The following is an 11,280-nucleotide window of genomic DNA, read 5'->3' as shown; positions in this document are numbered from 1 at the left end:
AAACTCCAATGAATGTCGGCACAGCCTAACCAACATTTCCTCATAAGATAACCCCTTCATCCCAGGAATCAGCTGAGTGAACCTTCTACGAATTGTTTCTATTGCAATTATATCCTTTCTTAAGCAAGGAAACCAAAACTGTACATAGTACTCCAGATGTGGTCTCACCAACTGTGACAAATCTTCTCTACTTTTATACTTGATTCCCCTTGCCATAAATGCCAATATTCCATTTGCCTATATCTACATATACATATATATATATGCCTATAACCTGCCTATATCCCTTGTAGGCCCTTTGCATTCTCCTCGCAGGTTACTTTTCCATCCAGCTTTATACTGCCAGAAAACTTGGATATGTTACGCTTGGTCCTGTCATCTAAGTCATTAATATAGATTGTAAATAGCTGAGGCCCAAATACTGATCCTTGCGACACCCCACTAATTACAAATGACCAAACTGAAAATGACCCCTTTACTGCTACTGAATGTTTCTGTCCATTAACTTATCCTCAATCTATGCAAATATATTATCCCAAATCCCAGCAGCCCATGAACTTGAAGGAGGAATGTCAAGGAAATCCTTCTTCTTCTTTGAATAGCATCAGAGGATGTTATATATCCAGCTGATGAGGCAGATGATGCTTTGATTTAATGCCGCATCGCTGTATCTTCCGGTCGGCGAGCAGGGGCGGGGCCCGCTCGTCGACATGTAAAATGACGCGGGGTGACGTCGGGCGTGCATTCCGACATCATCATGCGTCATTCAGACTTTCAGTTCGGCAGGCGCACACCCAAGTCAGCCTATTGAGGCCATTAACAAAGTAGCAGAAGTCATTAATGGACCTGCCCATCCAACCTTAAGGTTGGCGGGCAGGCCAGGAGCCCTGGCGGGCTTCTGAAAAAGCATGAAATCTCATCCACGGGCGGGATGAGGTTTCATGAGGATTTAAAAATCTCACATTTTAAAATAAAAGTTATGGCCATGTCCCAACTCATGTGACAGTGTCACATGAGGGGACATGGTGGGGAAATTTTTTTCTCAGCTTTATTTAAAGTTTAAAATGTGAGCCGATCCCCCTGAGGCAGCACTTAGCCTCAAGGAGATTTGTGCACTCTTTTGCCCCCCCCACCGCACAGGGAGCGCATAGCGTGACGCTGGGTGGGCCTTAATTGGCCCGCCCACGTAAAATGGCACCGATTGGAAGCCCATCCGCCCGCGCCCGCTCCTGCACAACACCCCAAAGGGGGGAAAATGTTGCCCCCCCCATTTCTGACAATGCAATGCTGCAAATACTGTGCATGAAGCATGAGCATTTCTAAACTTGTTGTCTTAATATTAACTACATGGAAAGAAAGGTTGATTTACTTCTAAAATAAAAACTAGAGTAAGTTTTGAGGGTAATGGAAAATCAGATTTCGGTGAACATGACCCCAAATCTCCACTCTTCACACCAACTTTAACAGTTGACGGGCACAGCACCCAGTTTCATCCATGTCAAACAGCCTTTTCCTCCACTACTTATGCACTTCTTAATAGCCAGTGATTTAAGAGCAAATCTCCCATCCACTCTCTCTATGAAGGTGGGACAGGAGAGGGAAACAAAAGGTAAAGTTAAATATAAATTATTTGCTAACAAAAAAATATTGCTGTTAGCTGTGTTTGGCACATGGGCCGGAATTTTCAAAATCTGAATTTTCTATCTACAGCTTATTTGAGTCACATTCAAAACAAAGTGATTGATTATGGATCAGCTGCTATTTTGTCCCAGGAACTGCCGCTTATAAAACAGTGACATATTTGTGTTAAAAATAGAATCAGGCCAAATGTATTAGTTGTTTTGTTTCTGTGCTCATCATAGTGAGGAATAAACATCCAAAAATGCAGAACCCTTTTTCATAGCTACAAAGTCTACATTTATGCATGGCTCAGTGTCACAGAAGAGAATAACTACATTGTTTCTGGATGCCGCTAAAATTCAAAGAATATGAAGCATTGTTCTTTACAATTAACCGACAGGAATTCCAGAGGGAAATGAATAATATGCTTCAAATGCGATACTGACCACAGTTGACTCTTCTGAATACAAATTACTCGATTTGAATTATCTTTTGATATAAATTGACAAGATAATTTTTTTCTTTTGATCAAAATATGACTGAATCAACAAAATAGACATTACAAAGACTGAAGAATGAAGAGGGGTGATTTTAACTTGATCCATTAGGGGGAAATGGGGCAACAATGGCTCAATTGCAGACCCGATCCACACAGATTCCCCTCATGTCATTTTGCCAGAGGCCCTTGTGAGGGTGAACTAGCAGGGGGCTCATTAGAATGTAACTCAAGGTCCTATGATGTAAACGGTGGTGTAATTTGGACAAATGTACAGAATTTAATGACTGTGCTGGTGGACCCATCCACTGGCTAGAAAGCCAGTGGCAACCCCACTGAAGCCATTCCAGGGCACTCCAACATGATTTAATCCCAATCAGGCACATACCTGGTGTCTTCATGGTAGAATTCTCCCTCCGAGACCTGCCGGACTATCAGAAAGCAGCAACTCTCTAGTACCGGCAGTGTCACTGGGAGTGTTGGCCACTGCTGGTACTGCAGTGCTCCCAGGTTGAAGATCATTGCTGGAGTCCTGAGGGAAAGGTAGATGAGGCGGGATTGTCAGGGCCTGTCATGCGGGCCCTGGTGACGGGGGACCGGATTGTTTTAAAGGTAGGTAGGGGTCTACGTGCAGGGGCAGCTCTTGCTGCCAGTGGGTTCCTTTGTTGGGCACAGTGTGACCGAGTGGGAAGGACCTCCATCCCCTAGGCCCACAGGTATGCTCGCCAGGGTACACCTGATGACCTGCCCATGTGGCATGGCCATCCCATTGCTGGTAAAATAACAGTGGCTGTGGGGGTGTGGTAGGGGTGGGGTGGTGGTTGAGACCCTTAAGTGGTCTTTGATTGTCCACTTAAGGCCCTCAATTGGTCTAGGGACAGAAAGGCCATATTCCACCCTTCCCGCATGGACTGAACTGAGTGGAGTCTCCATCTGAGCCCTCCCAACCCCTTATACTCCCTCATCCCAAACCCCTGGTCTTCCCCCACCCCCCATCCAAGTTTGGTCCTGAGGATAGACAAAGCAGTAAATTCCACCCAGCATTGATGTGCATGCTCCATGTAATTGTATCGAGTGGTGAGTAGCCTAAAATACAGCCCATATAAGGAATGTTGCTGGCCATTCCAATAATGGACCAGAAAAGTTTCTGGATTATGTGGAACCAAGAGGCACAGAAGTCCACATAAATGCTGCCAATCGCTCCAGGCCTGGGCTTGCCTTCTTCCATGTACACTTTTACTCCAGAACCTCACTGCAGACAGGCTGTGCCCAAACTTGTTGAAATTACACTAACCAAGAGCAGGGGAGCTGCAGCGGGGTTGCCCATTTGGGGACAGCATTTCACTGGCAGACTGGAAACACAATCCATGGGCTGAATCATCCCAGATTTGCACTAAGTGCAGTAGCAGGCAGGAAAAGCCATCCTTTACCCGCCAGCCACAATGGCGGCTTCTTACGCTGTATCATCCCAAACCTGCTGCATTAATTATGCATTCCTGGGATACACGCCGTTTAGGTGTCGGGTGGGCTTCAATTCAACTGCCACGGTGTCACCTCGCCACTTCATCACACCAAGCATCACATTTAAAGTACGGCCACGCTCGGTGCTTCCAGCCCAGGACTGCAGCAAAGAAGATATGGCTCTGAAAGGCAAGAAGGCTGCAGCCCACGAGGCCCACTGTAATGTCCTCTACCTCCGCTTGGGCCACAGGAGGGGCAGCAACATTACCACTCCAGCTTGGTAGGCGATGGCAGCGGTGATCAGTGCCAATGCTGCACAGAAGAGGTTGGCCATCCAATGCAGATAGAGGATGAATGATCTCATCTGTGCTGCCAGGGTAAGGCAGCCATCTCATCAATCTAAACTCACACACTCAAACCCATCTCACTCACTGCCAGTTCAAGGGACATTACTACCCATTCTCACACACATACCCTCACATGTCCATCTGGCCTTATCTCCTTTGGAGACTGCTTCCTCAGCCCTCACCATATTGAAGCCGCTTGCACAGATCAGCATGTGCCCCCACATGCACCCTGGGATACCCTCCTTCCTCAGTACAGCCCCCGTCCTGCAGCCTCTTCTCTTGCCTGAGACCACTTCTCCTCCTTCCCCAAGAACTTGCCCTGCAGCCATTGAAAAGCCACTCCCACCTTATGGCTGGTCTGGTATGTAGAGAGCTGCCTGTGAGCCTCCCTAAAAGTGATGTGGTGCTGTCTGTGAAGCCTGGCGCTGATGACTGCGAGTGCTGCCCAAGGTAGGCAAACAAACCTCGAAGTCCCGAGCGAAGTGCAGCTCACCAGGTGCAAGCCTTATATATGCTGTTGTGAAACACCTTGGTGTGTTTTCCCACCAATGTGGGCGGATGATCCAGTGTGGGGGGACAATTCCGGTGGGCTGGCCTAACATGATATGCAGATTTATTACAATGAAGTTCCCGACGTCTGATGGTGGGAAACGCAGCCCACCATTGGTGGGCTGAGTGGACGATTGCAAACTGGATTCATGCTGTCGTGAAACTGATTGCGCCATATTGTCCGCTCGTGCCACCGAACACGCCCGACACCAGCAGGCACAGAAAATCCTGGCCCATGTCGCTAAATGGCTCAGGCCTCCTGCCAACAATAATTGGGGATAGATGGTGGGTCCTCTCTACCCACTGCTCACTTGTTCTCTGCCAACAATTAAAATCAACCATGAATGTGCTAAAGTAATGCAGAAAGCAGGAGTACATCAACACAGTGAACCAAACAATGCAGCTAATAAGTGTCTGACCTTTTAAATGACTAGTTTTCCAAACAATTTTAATATCCAACTTATCTCTCAAATATTTTACCTTACAGAAAACAGAACCTGAAACTGTAGTTTGTATTCATATGTGTATATATTTAAATACAACATAGTAGTTTCCTATAGTTACAGTTCAATAAAGAAACGTATAGAGCATAATATAACCCTGCACTGTAGTAATTCAAAACAAACCTTACAACATCTGGAGTGGAATTTAATGCCCCCGCCACCTTCCCACCCCACCCTAGGTGGGTTTGGGGATGGGGTGGGGGGGGGTCATGATTTAGGCATGAGTTGCAGGGTGGAGATCCCGCTGCCCTCTCACCTCCCACCGATCAAGTTTGGGGCGGGAATGCTTGTGGCTGGCCTTCTTGCCCAGAGGCTAATTGGCAGGGACTCAACATCTGGGCAGGCCACCCAGCAAACCCTGTCGGCTTTGTCAGCAGCCTACTAGAAAGGTCACTCGTTCATGGGGACTCTGTGCCCGATTGAAGGACTGGACATTGGATGTGGTTGGCCGCAGGAATCCACCTCCAGCCCCTTGTTTCCGACCCTACTCACTGGCAACTCCCTACCCCCATCCTGTTCACACTCACCTCTCAGCAGGGATCCATCGGCGATTTCTCCTGCATTACTGGCAGCGGCCACCAATTGCAGTGGCGCTGCTAGTACCAGTGAGCTGCCAGCCTCTGATTGGCTGGCAGTGCTCGGGGCGGGGTTTACAGCCTATTGAGGGCTTAATCTGATGGGGGGAGGGCATTGCTGCCCAGGTAAGTGCCCAATTGAAATGTAATAGCATCTGGTCTCCTGGAGAAAAGTGGGCAAGACCCCTGTCTCCCACATTAAATCTCATCCCTGGACTAGTCTCTGTAATTTAATATGTATTAGTCAGCAGATAAACAAATGGGTATTGAGAAGAAACTAAGCCCCAAGAATTCTTGGTGGCAGTAATATAGATTGTACAACATATCCACAGGCAGAAACAAGTGGGTTTTTTCTAATTGCATTTTATTTAAGTTTTTCAAGCAAGCAAGAAAAATTAACTACCAAAAGATGAGATACAAATGCATGAAGTGTGTCCAACACAGATAAAAACTCAAAATCATATTTCTAGCTAAGAGATATTAGATAATGTAACCCTGTTGAGTTTTCCATCACAGATGTGCCCCAGTCTTGCACTGTTTACTGAAAAGTGGGCAGAGAGCGATCACAAGATGAATGGTGATTTATTACTGCACAGGCCATTGGCAACCACCAGTCCTTGGGCTTCACAAAGCAATAAGGTGGCGATTACTGATCAATAAACTTGATGAAAAGAAAGGAAAAAAATCTTCAATGCCAGTGTGTGGTCCGGGGAATTGTAATCAACTTTAGTCTGACAGTGCAGAGGCATTAACAAAAAGCAATACTTTGCCCCTATTGTATCTAACCTTATGGAAGTAGCCCACACTTGCAAATATGGATGTAACAATGGAAATAAAAGCCAGCAGCAGTATATGAAAGCAATTTTTAAAAAATTCATTCATGGGATGTGGGCATCGCTGGCTAGGCCAGCATTTATTGCCCATGCCTAATTGCCTTTGAGAAGGTGGTGGTGAGCTGCCTTCTTGAATTGCTGCAGCCCATGTGGTATGGATACACCCAAAGTGCTGTTAGGGAGGGAGTTCCAAGATTTTGATCCAGCGAAAGTGAAGGAACAGCGATATATTTCCAAGTCAGGATGGTGATTGGCTTGGATGGGAATTTCCAGGTGGTAGTGTTCCCATGTCTCTGCTGCCCTTGTCCTTCTAGATGGTAGTGGTCAATAATGAAATCAGTGGTCTGAGTGTAATCCACAACGTGCAATCCCCAGTGGTACAACTTTGTTCAAAGTAACAAGAGTAAGGAGAGTAGAAGCGATGCAATATGCTACCCAATTTTATGATTTGGTGGTAGTTACTCCCATAATTGGCAGAGGTAGAATGAATTTTACCCTGTTAAGACTTGTTCAGTTTCCTTTCCACCTTTGCCATCAGCTGAACATAAATCCAGCAAGGCCTTTCTACACATGCAAAGAGTAAAACAGGTACCAGTCCACTCACTGTGGGCAGATTGTTCCAGTTATGATATTTTAAAAATTGGTCACAGCACTACAGGGTCAACTAGATATCAATTGCACATTGCAATTTATTCAGCATTACTACACAGGGAGAAAACTGACAGATTGCAAAGAAAAATGTCATGTGATAAATCACGTTGTGAGGAGAAATATTTCACATGTCCTTGTCTAATTGAGGACAAACGTTGATTGAGGGCAGTGTCAAACTTGCCAATGCAACACCCTACACATTTCTGTCTTAACTTAAAACTTCCACCCCCAACTCCAAATGACATCAGGTATTCACGTGTTGTGACTCCAAGGTAGAACCTTTGCATTGCAGACCATCCTTCTGTGCTACTCATCCAAATTACTTGGTTTTGCCAACTTTACAAGTCAATCAAAATATGATTGCTGCTGCATTAAAATCAATCTGTAGCACAATATCTAGTTTTTGATAAAAAGCTAATCGTGTAGCAGGTTAAGAAGCATCGTTTAGCAATATTGAGCTTTGTGGTTTGATTATACTCTTGCTGCAGAAAGCAAATCTGTCAATTTTCTTGACGGTGGATACCTAAATCTGAAACACAGAAACAAATTCAGATAAATGTCAAGTTCTTGGGGTTATATAAAGTTCAATAAAAACAGTACTAAGCTGCTGCAAATCCTCAGTTACAATCATTAATGCACAAAATTTGCTTCTTATCACACTAAATTAGCTTGGGAAAAAGGGATCTGCTTAACACTGCACCAAATCATATATCATGTTCACTGGTCTTGTAGATGGATTCAGCATAGCCAGCCAGCAATGAAAATCATTTCTCTCTCATCTATTCAAGGTCAGCACTCCAGTATTGTGCAGTGAAAAACTTCAATTCATTGAGGACAGTGATCTGAATCCTACATTTCATTACATTAATCCTGGCGAGCATAGCATTAACATTATGACTTTTAGAATCTTTACATGCAACATTTACTTATGACAATTAGTAATTGATCAGATAATGGGGATGCTTCAAATGATCAAATCCCAAACCATCTTTTCTTTTAAATCCTTTCAATGAAAAGATGTGACTACATAATTTGCTGATAGGTTGGATTAATTTTTCAGTAGATGTTTAGTGCCCATGTGTAATTGTTTGTACTGGAGCTTGGCAGGAGTCTGGTAAAATCCATGAGTTAATTCAGGGTAATTTACTTTTAATCTATGAGTTTATAAGGAAGGTACTGGGTATCAGCTAATGGAATTTCACATATTAGATGGGTAGATTGAAGAATTTGGGGCTTTTCTCCCTGTAGAGAAGAAGATTAAGAGGAGATTTGATAGAGCTATTCAAAATCATGATGGGTCCAGTCAAGTAGATTGGGATAAACTGCCTGTTGGTTTAAATGATTGATAACCAGAGGACACGGAATTAAGGTGATTAGCAGAAGAAGCAACATTAAGATGAGGAACATCTTTTTTATGAAGCGAGTGGTTGAATCTCGAATCCACTGTCTGAGAGTGTGGTGAAGACAGATTCAATGAAGGCCTTCAAACGAGAATTGGAAAATTATCTGAAGAGAAAAAATTTTGCAGGGCTACGGGGAAAAGGCAGGAATGTAGGACTAAGTAAGTTGCTCTTGTAGAGAGCTGGCACAGACATGACAATTTCATTCTGTGCTCCATGATTCCAAGTCAAATTTGAGCTTGCTCTTAGATTGAAATTAAATTATTCTGAACTAACTCAAAGATTCTATCAGAACCCTGCCAAACTCCAGTGGGAGTTCAGTATAACACACCAGGAATAAGCAGGGACTCCATTTTGCTGTGTCCCTACCAACTCTGAAGTTCCTGGTCAGTCTTGTAAGTGACAGAACCTCCTATCTCTTGCAAAGCCATGATGCCAAGGTAGGTGGACAAGGAGTTGGAACTCACTCAACTGAGAGTCCTGCCTCTCCATCTCTGACAAATAAAAAAGTGATGTACACTTGTCTACAAATGGGAACAAATAGGACACAACCAGAGGTGTCCAGTTGAAGGTAACAACTTGGAACCAACAACAGGTTAGACCAGGCTTGACCAACTGGCGGCCCGTGGGCCAGGTTTCAGCCCACCAACCCCTCTGGACTTGGCCCGCCAAACTTGTTGGACATTCAACTGACTTAGATTTGAAAAATGCTTTAAAGCTGCTCACCCAATCCCATCTGGCTCCTCCCTTCATTTGTTGCTGATAGGCTCACTCGGGGTCGAGGGAAAAGCGGGAAGAATGGGGCTGGGGAGAGAGCGGGGCCGGGGAAAGAGCAGCACTAGGGGGAGAGCAGGACCCGGAGCAAGAGCGGGGCTGTGTGGAAAGCAAGGCCAGACGTGGGAGGAAGGGCGGGGTCCAGGGCGAGAACGGGACCCAGAGGAAGAGCCAGGCTTGGGGGAGCCAGAGTGAAAATTGGGCCTAGGCTCCAGAAGCAAGAACGGGGCCCACCAGAATGTGTGTGAGTGAGTATGAGTGAGTGAGTGAATGTGTGAGAATGAGAGTGTGTGAGTGCGAGAGTGTGAGTGTTGAGCGTGAGAGTGTGTGTGTGAGAGTGAGAGAGAGAGAGTGTGTGTGCGAGAGAGTGTGAGAAAGAGGGGCAGAGTGTGAGTGTGAGAGGGGAGAGTTTGATAGAGGGACAAGGAGGGGAGAGTATGAGAGAGGAAGAGAGAGGGGAGATTGTGTGTGAGAGGGGCGAGTGTGGATGAGAGACAGGAGATAGTGTGAGAGAGAGGAAGATAGAGGGGAGAGTGTGAGTGTATGTTTGTGAGTGAGGGAGAGAAAGGGGAGAATGTGTGCACCTGTGTGTGTGTGGGAGAGAGAGAGAGAGAGTGCATAAGCCTGGCTCACTCCCAGTCTCAGGTTTCTCATTCACCCTCACCCCCACACACTAACATGCACTCTTACCCACTCTCAGTGGGTGTGGGTGAGTGAGTACCAAGACTGAGTGGGAATGAGCCGTACACACACAGACGCCCACCCTTGAATGATCATATTTATTATTACTAATTTTTAAACATTTTCAGTTAACTGCTTTGACATTTTGTTTTGTTCAGCAAGATGTTTCTTTTCACGCCTCAGCATTTTTTTGAAGTTCATGTTTAATGTTGTGCCAAACCTTATCTTTCCAAAATTTGCTCATTAGCTCCTGATTGAGAAAAAAATTGAAATATGCACCCCCCCCACCCCCAACCTCACACGCAAAAAGGTTGGGTTAGTCATTAAAAAAAAAATTGTATTGGGCCTTTTACATACAAAGCCGAGTGGAGCACTTTGGGGTGTCAAACGTGGTAGGGTTAAGGGTATCTGCCTCCGAATGGGACAAGTGCTAGAGATGCATCCATTAAGGTATCTGCTGATCTCAAGCAAATAAGGTAATATCCTGCGAATTCTGGCAAGTTTTAACACTGGAGGACATGATCCTGATGTAATCACGGGGATCACAATCCATTGATTTTCAGAACGAAAATAATTACTTTGAAAGCATAGCAGCTGGAAGGGCAGGTGGAACAGGTTACACATTGAATGAAGCATATTTCTACATGTATGAAACAGTGGGAACTAGGTAAAATCATAGGCCCAAATTTTGTGGTGAGTGGCAAAGTAACAGCGCTCACCACTGACTTCATGGAAAGCTTTCCACAAATACTAACAATCTCTGTAGCATGCATTTCACCTTTTCCAACATTAATTTAATCCCAGTGCCAGTTATAAGGGTCCTCTGACCAGCAGTTACAGTGATGTCACCGAGTGGGCTGAGCTGCCAATCACAATGAAGAATTCTCAGCAACGGCAAACCAGGAAGTAAAATGCATTGATTATCTTTCACTTTTTAATCGCATTAGAGTGAATTAAAGATTGGGACATACAAATGAGATTAATGTAGAAGCTGAAAAATCATAAACTTTAAAAAAATATTTTAAAACAACGGAATTTAAAAAATCATAATGGGGAAATTTGACATTCCACAAACAGTCAAATTTGTTCAGCAGTAATTCTAATTTAGTACTCTTTAAAAAGCTGGTTACAATTCATTCCAAAGTGTATACAAGGGTTTTTGCAGCGTGACTAATATTATAAAAAGTGTAAGTTCATGTCAATTCAAGTGATCCTCAAGGTTTCCTTTTTTTAATTCTTTCGTGTGATGTGGGCATCACTGGTAAGACCAGCATTTGCTGTCCATCCCTAATTGCCCTTTAACTGAGTGGCTTGCTTGCTAGGCCATTTCAGAGGGCAGTTAAGAGTCAACCACCTTGCTGTGGATGGGTCTGGAGTCACGTATAGGCCA

General features: G+C 44.7%; 1 protein-coding gene across 1 annotated transcript in view; it reads right to left on the bottom strand.

Moving 5' to 3' along the window:
• Positions 1 to 5,898: 5,898 nt before the first annotated feature.
• The window catches only part of LOC144693091 (L-asparaginase 1-like), an 86,572-nt gene continuing 81,190 nt past the window's right edge, over positions 5,899 to 11,280 (bottom strand). Inside the window, exon 14 of the mRNA XM_078562480.1 lies at positions 5,899 to 7,564. Coding sequence (XP_078418606.1) covers positions 7,559 to 7,564 — 6 coding nt within the window. The 3' untranslated portion in view covers positions 5,899 to 7,558. The remainder of the gene's footprint in view (positions 7,565 to 11,280) is intronic.

This window comes from Cetorhinus maximus, chromosome 18, assembly GCF_964194155.1.
Source record: "Cetorhinus maximus chromosome 18, sCetMax3.hap1.1, whole genome shotgun sequence".
Lineage (NCBI taxonomy): Eukaryota > Metazoa > Chordata > Chondrichthyes > Lamniformes > Cetorhinidae > Cetorhinus > Cetorhinus maximus.
Note: the sequence above shows the minus strand (reverse complement) of the source record. Positions and strands in the feature narration are given on the sequence as shown.